Raw genomic sequence first — 18,021 nt, forward strand, 5'->3', positions numbered from 1 at the left:
TAGGGTGCGGGTGCAGAGGCCCCTCCTGTCCATGTACTCAGAGCACAGCCCCACCAGCAGTCGGGAATGCACTCATTCTTGCTGGTATTTTTCTCTCTCCTCTCTTGCTGTCAGCTGTTACTTCTTGCTGCCAACAAAATGTCTCAAGATATTACTTTTTCTTCGTCTTTCTAATTAATTTTCCACTTCTAATCTGTTATATGCTTAGTTGATCTTTTTAGAATTGTGTCTAGAGTAAGTAAGTGCGCTCTGCAAAGAACATTTTTAAGTGTGAGGTGCCCAAGATTTTAAACTGGGTTACTGGTAACATCTGATCATTTTGTGTGTCTCTTTGGATTTTTCTTGTTCTAAGTTATTTTATAAGTATCCAAGATTCCCAAGTAGTTAACTTCTGGAGAGGTTAAAAAAAAAAAGTCTTCCTATGTTTCCATTTTTGACTCATTTAATATATTCTATACATGGTAAGTGTCTAGTGTGATCTTTAGGTTAAAGTGCTGACTTAGCTTTTGCCGAGGGCTAATTGATTGTTAAACAGTACTATATAATCCAAACTACTGACTTCATATACGTATCTTTAATAAGAGGAAAAATAAAGCCCAGAAATTGACCAGTTGAACTTAGACATTACAGTATGAACTATACCCTTTGAAACAATGGAAAGCAAGGACAGGATTCTACATCACGGGGACTATTACTATGAATTGTAAAGGCCAACTTTTATGCTTAGTAAGTTGGCTAGAGGCCAAATATTGTCAGGGTCTGAGTCTTTCCAGAAACACAGTTTATTCTCTTGTTTATATTTTGCTTGTTGTCACTATTATGTCGTCTTGTTCTCTTTTGTGCAGTTAAACATGTCAAAATGTCCCACATCTTTTGTTCTGCTGTTATTCAGCTGCTTTATATTAAAAATGTCTCAGTTCTTTTAAATTGTTTTCCAGAATTTTGTTTTGCAATAACTACACAATGATTTTGTTTTTATGAAAGGTTAAGTTTGATTTCATTCATGAAAAAGAAAAAGAAATCTACTTTGAAATTCGTGGTTCTGTTAAGTCTGAAGAGTATTTCAGGCTAGTAATAGCCTTCTGTGAGTTAACAGTGTTTTGTGTACAAGAGATTTGCTTCTAAAATGCCACATTTTTAAGGTTATAATATTCTTGGAAAGTGGGAGAAAGTATTCACATCAAAGAAGGCATTTTTATTACTTTGGATTACGCAAGACTTTGGCCAGCCTCCTTAGCTTCATCTGTTTAAGGGTTCATTTTCGCTTGTTTGGCACAAGTCCCAGTGGAGGCCTTCAGAATTGTGGTTAGCAACATGAATGAATCACAAACTGTGGACTAGCTCTTCAGTTCGTAGAGCTGGCTTACTGCCAAAAAGACAGTGCCTTATATGGGGTCAGGGCAAAGCTGTGATTCGTTGAGCCCTGCATTGTATAGAAAACATACTTGTGATGCCTGTTTGCTTTCTTTTAAAATAAAACAAAACAAAACAGAAAAAGCGGCAGGCTTCCAAGTCTATCAGAATAGGAAATAACAAAATAGTGTGCAGGTTTTACTAATGACAGAGTTAAGCAATAGAAATATGGCTCTGCATAGTTAAAATACTAAAGGTAGAAGTTGGACCTTTTGACCTCCTCAGCCAGCCTGTGAGGTAAGAGATTGAAACGTTTGTTAGACATCTGTTGTCTCCCTGCCCTTATTTTGTAAATGGTTTAATAAGATTAAATAACTAGTCATATGTTCACATGGTTACCATGCCACTGGTTTTGGTATCGAATAGGTACTTTGAAATTAAAGCATGAATAGTTAACTTCGTGCCAATCCTTTTTCTTTCTCTCTCTCACTTTTTTATTTTTTTAAATTTAGAGTTATGTAACTTTCCAGAAACTGGAATATTGGAATGGTGAAACAAGAATGAAATTTGCTCTTCAGAAAGTCAGAAATTTTTGCTTATATTCTTAGGTTGGAGAAAATAGTTGTTACTAGTTCTATTGGGAGGAAAAGTATTAAGATATTTTTAAGTATGATTCATTTGTCTTTGTAATTCTTTTCATTTAGGCAAATACTCTAGCTGGATCTTCTCTTAGTCAGGCATCATCTCATATGTATGGCAATAGATTAAATCCAAATTCATCGATGGCAGCTCTTATAGCTCAGTCTGAAAATAATCAAACAGGTAAGATTTCAAGAATTTTTAAACTCTAAAATTCTGTTCCCTTCCCCCAGTGTAATTTTTACCCCCTTCAGGTCATTTGATTTGAAAGATCTAAAGGTGTGGTTAATAAGTAAAATCTAAAGGGTGGGGGGGGGGTTGTGCCCCTCCCTTTTTAAATCAAAAGAATCACAGTTGGAAGTAAATAGTATGCTGTGCTGCAAAATAGTGATGTGCTTTTTTACTGTCTGAAATGTAAATGTTTAAGCAGAGCCATCAGCAGGCAGGAATGCTAGTGTCTCCTGTGACTTTTGTGATTGATGTGTTCAGTGCTCAGTTCTGTGCAATGAAAGTAACATAACACTGGGCTTTTCTCTGAATAGCCTCAATCTTTATTTGCATAATTCATGAAATTGCATTACACAAACTTGGTAAAAAAATCCTGTTAGAGAATTTCTACAGTGTTTAGTAATCCTGTGAATTTTTACCAGTTGACATTTTGTAGCGTTTGCCTCTTGTACTGTTTTAATGAGCCACTGGATTTGCTTTGTCTCATTCCATCCTTAAGGATTTGTTGACATGTCCAAGTAGTCATGCCTGTTTGGGGGAAGGGAATGGGTTTAGCAGTTCACCAAGAATGGATCAGTCATGTCTTTACACTTTAAGGGTCAGAGGTTACCTGACTCAGAATACGGGGAGGACAACCTTAAAGAGGCCAGATAGGATGATTTTATAAGGAACTAACTGTAGGGGAAATACAAGTTATTTTTCAAGCAGAGATACTCGGTGTTACCTAAGGGATATTTTGAAGAAATTAATTTCTTTTTCCTTTTAAATACAGAATTCTGTATTCCTACTTGTTATTGTCCATTTGGATATTTAGTGTTATGTGAAATGATCCATATAATAGATACACTTTTAGTGTGTAGCTCTATGTAATACATATGTATTTTATGACTTGTCTTGGAATGCAAAGTGTTAAAATATACAAAGCATAAGGATTTGCTGTGATAAGCATACAGATTAGCTGTCCACAGCTGTGATTCATTACTTTAACCGTAGAAATTAAAAGTGGCTGAGGGGAGGGTACTGCAAATGGAAACCATGCTTCTGTGCTGTAAAATTGAAAGGAATGAAAGAATGAACATAATCCATGGCCTTCTCCACCCACAAAAAACGTGTAGGGACAACGCCTTACATGCCACAGTTCAGCAATTCTAAACTAGCAACATACTAGATCTTCTACTTTCATAGTAACTGCAAAGATAGTGGTAAAGGTTTTATGTATGTTTTAGAAAAAATCAGGGCCAGAGCTTAAAACCTGTTATCTAGTGAGAGTCACTTTATCAGCTGTGAAATATTTACACTGCAGATCAAGAACTCGGAGACAATAGCCGCAGCCTTGGTGGCAGAGGAAGCTCACCCAGAGGGAGTCTCTCACCAAGGTAAGCGTTATTTGCACTGCAAAGTATTGGCAAAGGAAACATTTCGCGATTTGGAAACTTCTTTAACTCATATCAGCAGAGCATACATTTGTGAGGCTATAAAAGCATTCTATAGATAAGAAGCATGTCTGGACAGTCAAGAAAAATGATTCTAAATTGACTTGAATATTAATTTAAACACATGGTTAGATTTGTAAGCTTTGTAAAAGATATACCTTTTCTTGGATTTCTAATGAATTTCAGCTCTCTTGTATATTCAGCTCCTGGTACTATTAATGTATTAATTTGGGTAATTCTTTTTGGTTAGAAAATAGTCTTAAAAGTCTCTTAGGGCTTCCCTGGTGGCACAGTGGTTAAGAATCTGCCTGCCAATGCAGGGCGGACATGGGTTTGATCCTTGGCCCGGGCAGATCCCACATGCTGCGGAGCAACTGAGTCCGTGTGCCACAACTACTGAAACCCCTGCGCCTACAGCCCATGCTCTGCAACAAGAGAAGCCACTGCAATGAGCAGCCCGTGCAGGGCAAAGAAGAGTAGCCCTCGCTCGCCGCAACTAGAGAAAGCCCCCATGCAGCAACAAAGACCCGACACAGCCAAAAATAAAAACAAAACAAACAAACAAAAACACACAAAAAAAGTCTCTTAAAGCTGCAGACTCCAGGCTTTCAACTTTGGGTTCCAGTTTTAGCTCTGTTGTGGGCAATGCACTTAACCCTTTAGTCTCTAGTTCCTAATTCAGTAAATGAAGTTCTTGTGGCTCATCTCTGAAATCCCTCTAGTTCTTAAAATTGTCTGAAGCAAAGTATAGCAAATATGTTACATTGTTCTGTGAAATTATCTTAGATGTTATATGAAAGAGTTCAGGTACCATTTATTAATATATAATATATAAGGTTATTCCTGTGAATAGCACATTAGGCTATCGTTTTATTAACTTTATTCCACTCTCAACTCCTATACCTTTTTCTAGTTTGTTTTCTCTCTGTTCTCTAATTTTGTAAACTGCCTCAAGCATAGTATTAGATTGGGTGAGAATGGAGCAGAAGGAGGAAGAAGCCCATTCAAGAATCTTTTTCAACTGTGGAAATTTAAAAATTCTATTAAAAATAAAAATTTTTCTGCCATGGCTACCGTAAATATCACTGTTGTTGTGTTGCTGATATATATGGGAATGTCTGTTAAGGAACATCTTTAACGTTAGAGAGATTAGTCCAATAACCTCTAATTTTGCTATTTTCTAGTGCTGCATCAAGTAGTGCCTTTTTTCTAATCCCTGAGTGAACTAAAGGTAGTATTGTTTTTTTTTTTTTTTTTTTTTTTTGGTAGTATTGTTTTCCTAATTGAACTCTGCAGAAAATTAAATAGTCTTCTTTTGAAACTAGGAGTCTGAAGTACAATTATAACATCATCTGACCAATTTATAATTTATGCTGTGTTACTTCTGTACTGTTTTATTCTTTTTTTTTCAAAGAAGAAAGTTAATGGATTTTTTTTTTGCTCTTATGTTTAGTGGAGGAAGCGTCTCTGTGTTCTTTCTTTTTTTTTTTTTTTTTAAATTAATTTATTTTTGGCTGCACTGGGTCTTTGTTGCTGTGCTTGGGCTTTCTCTAGTTGTGGTAAGCGGGGACTACTTTTCTTTGCAGTGCACGGGCTTCTCATTGCGGCAGCTTCTCTTGTTGTGGAGCATGGGCTCTAGGCGCGTGGGCTTCAGTAGTTGCAGCGCACGGGCTCAGTTGCTCTGTGGTATGTGGGATCTTCCCGGATCAGGGCTCAAACCCGTATCCCCTGCATTTGGCAGGCGAATTCTTAACCACTGCGCCACCAGAGAAGTCCCCGTGATCTCCTTTTTTTTTTTTTTTTGTGGTACGCGGGCCTCTTACTGTTGTGGCCTCTCCCGTTGCGGAGCATGGGCTCCGGACGCGCAGGCTCAGCGGCCATGGCTCACAGGCCCAGCCACTCCACGGCATGCGGGATCTTCGCAGACCAGGGCACAAACCCGCATCCCCTGCATCGGCAGGTGGACTCTCAGCCACTGTGCCACCAGGGAAGCCCCCCTGTGTTCTCCTTTTAAACTTAAAATATCGTGCAAGCTACCTTGAAATTATTCAGGATTCCTTGCTGCAATTTTGCATTGTGCAGTTCTTCGTGTTTCATTAGCTAAATGGTATTTAACACAAAAAAATGGCACTAAATTACTTTAGCGCATATTTCCAACTGTATATTATTCTTTAAAAAGCAGCCTGAAATATAATGGCCTAAATTATCCTGGCAATAATATACTATTTGGAAAGGGATGGGCAGCTGTATGTAGCATGTGATGTTTACATGTGGAATAAAAAGCCTCATTTGTTTAACTTCTAATTTAAAGAGATTTTTGGAGAGATGCATATCAGGGATGTGGCAGAGCATTCTCAGGCTGTTGGAAGACCTGAGCTGTAGCCCAGCTCTGTCATTTACTAGCGGCGTGTCTTTGGACAAGTCACTAAAGCCCCATCTTGTTTCCTCAGATAGAAATGGAGCCAGTAAGGCAGGTTTTGACTTCTCACTAGGTTGTTGTGAAGTTAACTAGGTGGAAACACTTCAGAAACTCTAAAGCCCTTTACTAATTTATTATATTTTTATGGAGGCTGGAGAACAGAAATGGCCCCATTTACTTTTTTAAAACAAAAAGTGGATGAGAGAACATAACATGTACATCCTAATATAAGTGATACTTGTTTTGGAAGAGGTGATTAAGTTGTTATCATTTGAAGTACAGATGTAAGACATTTTAGAAAAAATTTGTATAAAGGGCTCAAAAATTGCTTTGGTCTGGATAATGTTCCCTAATTCTAAAAATACTTGAAACTAAGTATTTTTGAATTTATAACAAAATGCTCCTTCAAAATTGTTTAAAAATTCTTTTTGCTGATATTTGAGATTTTGTGGTTATGAATGCTCTCTACTTTATTATAATTGTACAGTGTCTTTCTAGTCCTGTCTTTCTCCCTTTTGTCTTATAAAGTTGCATCAAGTTCTTTTACAGCCTATTTCAGAGACTATTAGTGGTGTGTTTATATATTTTCTAGTGGTTTTTAATTATTGAGCATGGCCAGCTATTCCCTTGATTTTTACCATTTGGGGAGGAAGGATGGTAATTACTAAATTTTAGGGTAGATTATGGTTTTATTGTTCTAACATAGGCAGCCCGGTGTTAGATAACTTGTACAGGAGAAGGCTCAGCGTAAGGTGAGAAATGTGAATGTGCTTCCTTCAAAGGGTCCTTCTTCTGTTTAACCTGAGGATTAATGTTTCCAACAGGTCCCCTGTAAGTAGCTTACAGATCCGCTATGATCAACCAGGCAACAGCAGTTTGGAAAACCTGCCCCCAGTAGCAGCCAGCATAGAGCAGCTTCTGGAGAGGCAGTGGAGTGAAGGACAGCAGTTTTTATTAGAACAGGGCACTCCTAGTGACAGTAAGTATTCTCTTCTTGTCTTTAAAGAAAGATCAATAGATGGATGGATGGATGGATGAACAGATAGGTGGATAGATGTTGAAGTCACACTTCATCAAGAATAGCATTGAAATTATGATATGTCTTACATAATATGGTGAGAAAGTGTAATGTAGTGGCTCAGTAGAACAAATGCTACAGGTTTACTGCTTGGACTTGAATTTTGTTTTTACCTGTTATTAACAGTGTGATCTTAGGCAAGTTTCTTAATGTCATTGTGCTTTTAGATTTCCATTTGTAGGATGGGAATAATAATGTACCTATATCATAGTATTGTTTTGAGGGTTAAATGACATAGAATATATAAAGAACATTGCCTGGCTCATGGAATTCACTGGTTTTTGTTACTTTTTATAATTATTAAAATATTGGTACATTGTTCTCCATTGACCATTGTTCTAGTCAATTTTTAAAAGTTTTACTAAAATATGAGTTATAGCTTCTTTTAGCTTAGGTGTTTGAATCAAACTTGCTCATCTTTGGAGAATTTGTTTTAAAAAATGTGTATAGTCAAGTATGGCCAACTCTCTTGATTCTACAATTTGGGTGAGAAAGGAGAATAATTACTAAATTATATATATAACATATATATTATCTATATCATTTACTTGCTAAATTATGTAATATATATTACATATACATATTTAGTATCTTTACAATTTTAAGTATTAAGGAGAGCCATGGGTGAAAAATGCCAAACACAAAAACTGTTACTACAGATACTGTTAACTAGAGAAGTGGCCTAATATTAAGGATATATATATATATCTGGGGGAAATAATAGGTGTTTTGGTTTGGTTTTTAATCATTTTGGGGGTGGGAGGTATAAGCTTTTGCTGCTTTAATTTTTTAAAACAAAACAATATTTTGCTTACTGTTACACAGGTGCCATAAATTGGTATTTTTATGAATGGTGCTCTGACAAAAAATGCTAATTGTGAGGAAATTCATGCTGGGATAATCCTTTCAACATGATAGCTGGAGGACAGGTTTAGCTTAGTCTTACTGCATCTCATTTGGGTATACTAAGGGTTTATTTGTGGGATCTTGAAGAGGAGGGATAAAAGTTAAATCCTTGGGAAATGACCGTATGTGTCTGTACCAGTAGAATTGTATGTTTTCAAGGCCCTGAGGGCATGTTAAACAAATACAACTTTTTAATACATAGAACTTTTAAAGTGTCATTCACTGCAGCATCACACAGGCCTCTCCCTCTGCTGTGTCGAGAGGTCTGAGAGCTGTGGCAGGAACGGAAACGGTATTTGAGGTGGTAAGGCAGGACAGAAGCCGAGCCTGTATGCAGATGACGTGCCTTCCCTTGGAGCCGGGAGAGGGGCTGCGGTGCACACACACTGCTCTCTGCTGGGCGAGTGTGGATCCACAGGCCTAGCGGCTGGGCTTCCTAGTCCTGTGTCAGGTGGCTTGCTTAACTCAACCAAGCAACAAACAAATACTTGTGCTCTTTGTTTGTGGCGAAGGATATTGGTGTGATTCTTTGCCCTTTGAAATATGATTTTAATGAAAAATCATGGCGAGCACTTTGAATTTTTAATTAGGTTTTTATTTTGATGAAAATAAAGTGTTCTCATGATTTTTCTTTGAGAATGGAAATTACCTGAACTAGGTTGGGTTTTTTTGGTATGTGGCGACAAAGTTTCCACATGGTATATCTAGGAACAGTATCCCTTTATGCTTACATAGGTACAAATATATTATGGTTTATTTATATCTACATATAAATTTAGGAATAGAACCTAGTCACTTAGAAATGCTTAATAGAATTTCTACTTTTCTATTTTAATTTATTTCTAAAGTTATTGACACTTAAGTCCATAAAATACCTAGTCCTGTGTATGAAATTCTTTATTAAAAACCATTCAAATGTCTGCTAGTTTTAGGAATGCTGAAGTCATTACACCAACTTCAAGTAGAAAATCGAAGATTAGAGGAACAGATTAAAAACTTGACTGCCAAAAAGGAACGCCTTCAATTATTGAATGCACAGCTCTCAGTGCCTTTTCCAACAATAACAACAAATCCCAGCCCATCTCATCAAATGCATGCATTTTCAGCACAGAATGGTAAGTATGAATTTATTGTGGATCTAAGGAAAGTAGGATGGACTTCCATTATCTTTTTCATAATAACTGAATAATAACTGGTCATCAGTTATATGCAGATGTAGAAAAGGAATGATAAATTATTTTCTATGAGCATAAAGAATCCTGCTCATGTAGAGAACAAACGTATGGACACCAAGGGGGAAAGTGGTGGTGGGGAGATGAATTGGGAGATTGGGATTGACGTATATACACTAATATGTATAAAATAGATAACTAATAAGAAACTGCTGTATAAAAAAATAAAATTCAAAAATTCAAAAAAAAGAATCCTGTTCATTGTTCAATTTGAATTTGCTCTAACTTCTTTAGTATAGAATTTAATGGTAAAATTTAAATATGTAATGATCTCTTTATTGATTTAAAGCCATGATATTCAGTAGAGATAAAGATTTTTTTCATTCAAATTGGTCTTAAGAATAACAAGGCTTAATATTTAAGTGTTTTTAATGCGGGCTTCAGGGTAAGCGTTTTTAGACAAGCCTTTAATCTTACACATAATGTAATTTAACAGGTAAATAGGTTTCTTTTTCTTCGTCTTTTTTAATCTAGCTCCTACTACTGATTCCTTGAACAGCAGTAAGAGCCCTCATCTAGGAAACAGCTTTCTACCTGATAATTCTCTTCCTGTATTAAATCAGGTAATTTGGGTGTGGTTAGTTTCATTTGTGTGTTTCACTTATGAACAGTAGTATATCACATTAGATGGTTTAAAATTATTTTAAACAGTTTTGCTGTGTTGTTTACAACTTAGTTTCTATTCTTTCTTACGTTAGGACTTAACCTCCAGTGGACAAAGCACCAGCAGCTCATCGGCTCTTTCTACTCCACCTCCTGCTGGGCAGAGTCCAGCTCAGCAGGGCTCAGGCCTTAGTGGAGTTCAGCAGGTCAATGGTGTGACAGTGGGGGCACTGGCTAGTGGAATGCAGACTGTAACATCCACCATTCCTGCCGTGCCTGGAGTGGGTGGAATAATTGGAGCTTTGCCAGGTAACCAACTGGCAATTAATGGCATTGTAGGAGCTTTAAATGGGGTTATTCAGACCCCTGTCACAATATCCCAGAACCCTACCCCACTCACCCACACAACTGTACCACCTAATGCAGCACATCCAATGCCAACTACACTGACTAACAGGTAAGAAACTTACTTAAATACCTTTTGGGTTTTTTAGTGCAACATGGTACCAGTGCTGTCCATACTTTAGATTGGGATTTTTAAATGTGTTCCTTGTTAGATGTACTCTAAGAAATTAAAACCCACCAAACTTAATACATTATACCAAGAGCCATTTATTTTTGACACTTAAGTAATTCAGGTTAAAACAAAATTAAATCACCTTTCGTAACAAAGCATTAGGTATGTTCTATACTGAAAATTTCAGTTTTGATCTGTGATGTGTGTTTTAAATGCTAATTTTTCTCATCCCCGTGTATATTGCCTTCGTGTGTCATAAATCCTGAAGAAAAGTAATATTATAATGAAGATCACATAGGAATGTTGGTTTCTTAAAATTCAGCTATGTAATTTTGTTAGCTTTGTTGTCAAAGATTTTGATATAATATGAAGGTCAAATATTTATCTTGAATTTCCAGGGAGTGAGACTCACTGTTTCACTGTAGTGGAATTTCATTTGAATGGCAAAGCCATGTTGTTATTGCGCATACTTTTGAGGAATAAGTCCTGTTAAGTGGATTTGCAGTGGATAGTAGTAAACTATTTCTTCTGGCTCTCTTTTCATTGGTGCTTAATTTTACCGACCATTGGGACTGTAAAAAAAGTTTAGGTCAAATCAATTAGTAGTATGTTTGGATTCTTTCTTTGTTTTAAATATGTGTCACTTAGTGTGGGTTAAATTATCCTTGAATGATTAAAAATAGAGTATTACATGTTCATGTTATAAACACATGTAAATTTTTATTCCATAAAACAACTGGGTGCCTGCTTGGTTTACAGTATAAAGGGAAACAAAACATTTACTGACAATGTGGATTCTTGTTTACCTGTATATGTGCATAGAGAGAGAGAAAGAGAGATAAAAGAAATTTGTACATCATTGTTTTCAAAAAATGTTATGGTTAGAAACTTGTTAAGTTATTAAACATCAAATTGAAACAATTGTTCATTTTACATTAAAAAAAAAACATTAAAAGGTGTACGGTAGAAAGTAAGAATTTTCATCGTTTTTCAGTGCCTCAGGACTCGGATTACTTTCTGACCAGCAAAGACAAATATTTCTTCATCAACAGCAATTCCAGCAGTTGTTAAATTCTCAACAGCTCACACCAGTAAGTTCTCCCTTTTGATAATACTTGATCTTTATTAGGAGCAAGTGATCCAAGCTATAATAACTCTTCAGCATAGGTACAGATTGCCCACTGTGTGAAATGACATTGTGCTGTAGTCTGTGATACCTGCAGTTACATTATATTGATTCATCGACAAATACTAGAACATGGTCTATGCAGCTCTGGTAGACTCTGTATTTTCATGGAGCTTCATTCTGATAGGGGTGATGGACGATAAATATATACACCCCTTTTGGTAGTGATGAGTAACTGGGAAGGAAAATGAAGCAGGATAAGGTGGTAGATAACAGTCGGATGAGAGCCATCTTAGATAGGATGGTCCAGCCTCTGAGCAGGTGACTTTTGAGCACACACCTGAATAAAAGTTGAAGGAGCATGACTTTGTGACATGGGGGGGCGTGCACTCAAGGTGGAGGGACCAGGGCCTGTGTGCTGTGTGACTGGGCTGGTGTGGAGGAGAGCAGTCAGATGGGTGAGCGTGGGCTGCAAGGTTGTGGGCTGCCTTGTTTGGCTCTCCATGGCATGGAATTTAGATTTACCTTAAGTGTGATGTAAAGCCATTGGTGATTTTTTTAAAAAAAACCTTTCTTTGTGGAAATAAACATTCAGGTGTACAAGAAGTAGAGAGTATGGCATACTGATTGCCTAGCTTTAATAATTATCCCAGTTAAAAAACTCTTTTTTCGTATATCCTCATTTTTCCTTTCAGAATTTTAAAGAATTAATTGTAGGGCTTTTGTTTGTTTGTTATTGTGGCCGTGTAGCATGGCATGCAGGATCTTAGTTCCCTGACCAGAGATCGAACCCGCACCCCCCGCAGTGGAAGCTCGAAGTCTTAACCACTGGACTGCCAAGGAAGTCCTGTAATTGCAGGGCTTTGAACACAGCAGTGACATGGCATACAGTGATGTTTAGATTCACGGGATTCTCTGAAGTCAGTAGGGAATGAAATCTAATGTCTCAGGACTGAGCCCTGGGCACCCTGGAGGAGAAGAGTAATCTAGTCAAGGGGCTAGGGAAAAAGTGGCCAGTGAGTTAGCACAGAGAGTGGTGGCCTGGTTCCGTGTGAGGAAACATTTCAAGAAAGGGAGGACTCAGCTGCGTAGACTGCTTCTGGTGAGACGAGTAAGATTTGGGTGTCTAGAGCTTTTTGAGAACGTGGTTTTGCTGACAAGTGAAAAGCTTCACTGAGTGGTTGGAAAGAAAATAGAGGAAGCGAAGATGGGGTACAGGCAACTCAAGATGTTTCACTGTAAAGAGCAGAGAAATGAATCGGCAGCTAGCATTAGAAAGACGTGGTCTAAGGGGGGTAGTTTCTAATCATTTTGAAAATGACAGCGTATGTGTATGTTGATGGGGAGTTTTCTGGTGCAGAGAGAGGAGGGGTAACGCCAGGGCAGCAGAGCTCTTCAGGAGAGAGCAGCTTCCCCTGTGATAAGAGGGAAGCAGAGAGGCTGTCGGTGGGTTTTATGACAGGAGATTGAGGAAACCCACTTCTAATGTTTATAGTTTTTAAATGGGAATTATAAGTAAAGTCATCAGCTGAGGGGGATAGGGATATTGTAGTTAGAGGAGAGAAAGAAGGTGTGGAACATATCTTGGAGGTGGAGAGAGAACTAAGGCAGATGTGGGAGGGTGTGTCAAGCACACCTCACTGCTAGGAGAACACCCATTTAATTAACTTTGGGGTTTCAGCCTTTGTTTGTAACTTCTTTCTAAAATACATCTACCTACTTTCTTGCTTTAGTCAAAAATGTATTGAAAATGTCTGTTTTACAATTCTGGATCATTGTCACTGTTCTTAACAGTGGTATAAGGATAGAGTCTATATAAATACTTTTTTTTAATTTTTTTGCGGTACGCGGGTCTCTCACTGCTGTGGCCTCTCCCGTTGCGGAGCACAGGCTCCGGACGCGCAGGCTCAGCGGCCATGGCTCACGGGCCTAGCCGCTCCGCGGCACGTGGGATCTCCCCAGACCGCGGGGCACGAACCCGTGTCCCCTGCATCGGCAGGCAGACTCTGAACCACTGCGCCACCAGGGAAGCCCTATATAAATTCTTAAACGCTTACACTAAAATGTAATCTTGTTTTCTTATCTCTTGCCTCATCTTAATATGAAGTGCTGGAATTCAGTTTATTTGGGGTTCTTCCTGTTAATCAAGATTTTACTCTAAGAACAGCACATACAGGTGTCTCGTTTCTGGAACGTGGTTGATCATGGAATTTTTAGCACAAATTATTACCCAGAGACCAGGAAGACTGAGTGGATTAGACTTGGCGTTTCCTTTGTAGCCAAGGTTGTGGTGTGAGGTTTGTTTATTTACAAGCATCAAACTTCACATAGTCAGGAATGGTGCTGTGAGGCACCTCCCTCCTCCCACCTTAAGGAAAACTCTTGCTCGACCTCCTGACCCTCCTCCCCACCAGCTGCTGCCCCGTGCTCAGCCCTGTCCATTTCTGCCTGGGCTCTTCCCTGACCTGGTAATGGCTTCTGCCCACTGGAAACATTTTCTTCCCTTAGCTCCCAAGATACCACATTATCTTGGTTTTCTTCTACCTAACTGGTTCTTCCTTTTTAGCTTCCTTTTCTGGGTCCTCCTCTTCTTCTCAGCCCCACTCATTTCAGAGCATCCTAGAATTCAGGATCTCCTCCAGCCACAAAGCTTTAAATACTGTCTATGCTGATACCGACGTCTCCAGCCCAGGCCGCTCGCTGGAATTTCAAGCTCCCATATCCACTGCTTACTTAGTTGCCACCACTTGGCTCTCTTAATAGATGGTGCAGGCATAATTAATGTGTCCAGACAGAACTGCTGACCTTCCACATGGCTGCCCCACCTCAGCTGATGCACCTCCATCCTTCCAGCTGCTCAAGCAGTTATTCCTTCACCCCTCTCTTTTTCTGACACCTCACATTGAATTCACCCCTCTCTCTTTCTGACACCTCACATTGAATCCATCAAGAATCCTAGGTCAGGTTGTGTCGCTCCTCTGTTCAGAACCTTCCTTTGCCTTCCCGCATTACTTTGAGAAAAACCAGAGCTCTCTCGGCCAACACTCCAGACCCTCATCCTTCTCTGGCCTCCTTCCTGCTCACTGCACTCCGGCCCGGTCTCCTTGCTCATCCTGTGTCATGCTGGGTGTGCCACGGGGCCCCTCGGCACTGGCTAGCACTCTCTCTGCCTGGAACCCACCCACCCCTGCCCCCCCATATCCACATAGAGAATTCCCTCATCTCCTCGTGTCTGTGTTCAAGTGAGAACCGCCCTGACCCCCGCCCCTGCTGTCCTCTCTCTTACACTCCTGTTCCCCCCGACCCTGGGCAGTACTCATTTCCTAACATTTCTTCACCCCAGAACAGTGCCTGGCACATCATAGTAAGCGCTCAGGGGTGCTCGCTGGAAGGCATGGTCTCATAACCGCATCAAGAAAGCACTCTTTCTGTTGGCATGAATGAGAACTTTAAAAGTTATTTTAAGTTCCCAGAATTATGGGAGGGATTTCACCATGCAGTGCATTCTAAAGCCAAATGCAGGTCACATGGCTGCTCTAAGTTGCCATTCTCCTTGATTATCATGGGCAACCGCATATGAATAGGGGTCTCCTACGTTTGTTTGCCCCATTTTGAAAATAAGGCCATTCCCTGATGATATTGACATTTTACAGTAGATGGTTATTATCTAGTGCAGTGTGTTCTTCCAGATGAGACTCTTGTTGTCTTTCTTAGTAGTATGACTTTGCTGTCACTTAAATACCTAATAGCAGAGCAAAGAAGAGAGAAAGCAGGCTGTCCTGACTGCCGGGTCTGCACTGGGACTCACCTTCTCCTGCATGTTCTTACCTAAGGAGCAGCACCAGGCCCTTCTGTATCAGCTGGTGCAGCAGCACCACCAGCCTGATCTCCAGCAGCTGCAGATCCCGGCACCCACGCAGATGCCCATCAACAACCTGCTCGCAGGCACGCAGGCGCCTCCGCTTCATCCAGCCACCACCAACCCGTTCCTCACCATCCATGGCGATAATGCAAGTCAGAAGGTAACAGTAAGTGTCTGTGCTTTGTTACAGCTAGTGAAATACCAAAACGAATTTTATTGATTAATCAGAGATGACTGTCCAGCCCCTCTCTTCCTCCCCACCCCCCTTAAAATATATTATCCCCCTGATAATTTCTTCTTAAAACCAGTTGTTTCAGCACCTGGATATTGTAAACACAAAGGACCTAAGCCAATTTATATATCCTCTAAGTATATCAGTTTGAATTTGCATGTAAGGTTGGAAGACTGTTTTATAACTCAGCAATTTTTCAAAATGAAAATGTGTTTTAGTATGATATGGTAAGTGGAATTGGACAGTCCAATCAGAAGATAGTAGTTGGTGTTTTGAGAATCTTTGTTTAACTAATTTGTTTAATTATAGAAATAGTCTAGATAATTTAGGAATATTTTTATTATTTTGCTCAGACATGCTAAAATTGAATTATATTTATAATAAAATTAATATATAAACTTTAGGGCAATCCACTTATTCTACCTGATAGAAAGTAAATCATAATCACATTTGTAATGAAATTTAAATTCTTTATTAATCTCATGTAAGTGATAGCATCTTACCCTTTCAATGTACAAGTTAAGATAAATAAAAATGGGTGCAGGAACAGTATACTATACATATAGTAGCACACATTTTAAGGCTGTTTCTTTCTATTAATTCTCCCCTTCAATCAGGTCTACTTTACTGGAGTATAAATGTTTCCCCTAAATTCCAGTTCAGGGCAGAACCCTGTTAGAGGAAGGATATTGGGATATAGAATGGAGACTGGACATCAGGAAAAGGAAGAAGGGAAAGAATGAGGTGGGAGACTTGGCAAAAAATGGTGTTAAAAGTCACAATGTTTGCTCTTTCCCATTACTTTGAAAGTTTGCTCTTTACTGTGCTTTTAGTTTTCAGAAACTTTAGTTTGTATTTAGTAACAAGAATTGGCTCAAAATATAGAATTATTGGTTTTCATTAACTCTTCAATGCTTTTTGTTTGCCCCACTGTTCCTCTGACTTCCTGACTGTGAATACTGTCATTATCACAAACCTAGTTTTGCAGACATGGAAAATTTCATTGATTCTGTATTAATTTAGAATTTTTTTAAACCGTTTTTTCCTAAGTTTTTTCTTGTGTTAAAAAAAATTATACAGTATGAAATGTATTTTTAATGGAAAATCACAATAGTAAACACTATAAAATAAACAATATTAATTAACTTAGAAAAGCAAGGCTGGGAAATAATATTTATGAGTATCCTGCTATGTGGCAGGCATCTTTGTTAGATACAATAGTATACGTGGTTCCAATCTTTAAAATATTAATAGGCTGTAACCCCATTTTTTAAATAGGGAGATTCAAAGAGGTTAAAGCTCAAAGGACACATAGCACATGTGGGATCAGAACCCATGACTTTGTTAGTTGATTTTCCACACTACTGTGTTACTGCTTCTGTGGAAAAGTCAGTCTGGGGGGATGGTTTCTACATTCATTCCTTATGAATCCTCCCTCAGAGGGGCACTTCTGTCTTTGTATACTGCTGAATTTAACATAAAGCAACTGAATGTTTAGCAGTAAATTCATGTCTTTATATTATGCTGAAAAGTATCCATGCTGACTTTTAGAAAAAAAGGAATAACCGTATATATGACCTTTTATCTCAGTTAAAATTTCAAGTAAGAGGATATTATCTTAAGTGGGGGCCAAAAATTCATTTAGCTAATGCATCTTATTTTGTTTGTTTTAACTGCAGAGACTTAGTGATAAAACTGGGCCTGTTGCTCAAGAAAAAAGTTGACACTTGAGAAACATCTAGAAATGGACTATCCTGCTATTCTAGCACTTCATCTGGCTGCTGTTGCAGTCCCCTTACTACACCTATGAAGAAATGCAACAAGAAACCAGCTGCACGACAAAGGATTAATTGCCCCAAGAGCATTCTTGTAAGGCTTTGATTGATTTTCTTGTTGCTTTGTTGCACTGAAATGGAATTCCCATATCCCCCACCCCTCACCCACATTTTTTGAATTTTGAAAGAAAATTTAATAGCTAACTTTTGTCATTGAAGTAATTTACATGCAATGAGTTTATCAGCCTAAGAGGAATTTAATATAGTTGGTGTACAACTAATTTTGTTATAAATTGGCGAGATGAATAGCAAAACTAAAGACTTGTTCCATTTTTAAACCATTTGATTTTAATGTAAAAGTTGGAACGTGAAATATGATCTTTTGTTTGGGTTACAGTATGCTTGCTCTGTGAGTCAAAACAAATTTCAAGGAACTGTCTAATTTCTTCTATTGGAGTTTTATTGGTTAAATATTACAAATAAATAGGTCATCCACTTGGACTTGGCAATCTTTATTATGAAAATTTCCTTTCTAATGGGATTTGGCCAATTTTGGTAATCAAGTTAGGATGGTAAATGTCTGCTTCTGCTAAAGGTAATTTTCTTTTGCTAAACGCT

At 38.4% G+C, this 18,021-nt stretch overlaps 1 protein-coding gene across 1 annotated transcript in view; it reads left to right on the forward strand.

The window, feature by feature from the left end:
- The window catches only part of MLLT10 (MLLT10 histone lysine methyltransferase DOT1L cofactor), a 243,767-nt gene extending 226,415 nt beyond the window's left edge, over window positions 1-17,352 (forward strand). Inside the window, exons 16-24 of the mRNA XM_065871216.1 lie at window positions 2,058-2,175; window positions 3,524-3,596; window positions 6,897-7,051; window positions 8,983-9,171; window positions 9,763-9,851; window positions 9,987-10,348; window positions 11,403-11,499; window positions 15,368-15,562; window positions 17,308-17,352. Of these exons, the coding sequence (XP_065727288.1) occupies window positions 2,058-2,175; window positions 3,524-3,596; window positions 6,897-7,051; window positions 8,983-9,171; window positions 9,763-9,851; window positions 9,987-10,348; window positions 11,403-11,499; window positions 15,368-15,562; window positions 17,308-17,352 (1,323 nt within the window). The remainder of the gene's footprint in view (window positions 1-2,057; window positions 2,176-3,523; window positions 3,597-6,896; window positions 7,052-8,982; window positions 9,172-9,762; window positions 9,852-9,986; window positions 10,349-11,402; window positions 11,500-15,367; window positions 15,563-17,307) is intronic.
- The last annotated feature ends 669 nt before the right edge of the window (window positions 17,353-18,021 follow it).

Source organism: Phocoena phocoena, chromosome 2 (genome assembly GCF_963924675.1).
Source record: "Phocoena phocoena chromosome 2, mPhoPho1.1, whole genome shotgun sequence".
Taxonomy (NCBI): domain Eukaryota; kingdom Metazoa; phylum Chordata; class Mammalia; order Artiodactyla; family Phocoenidae; genus Phocoena; species Phocoena phocoena.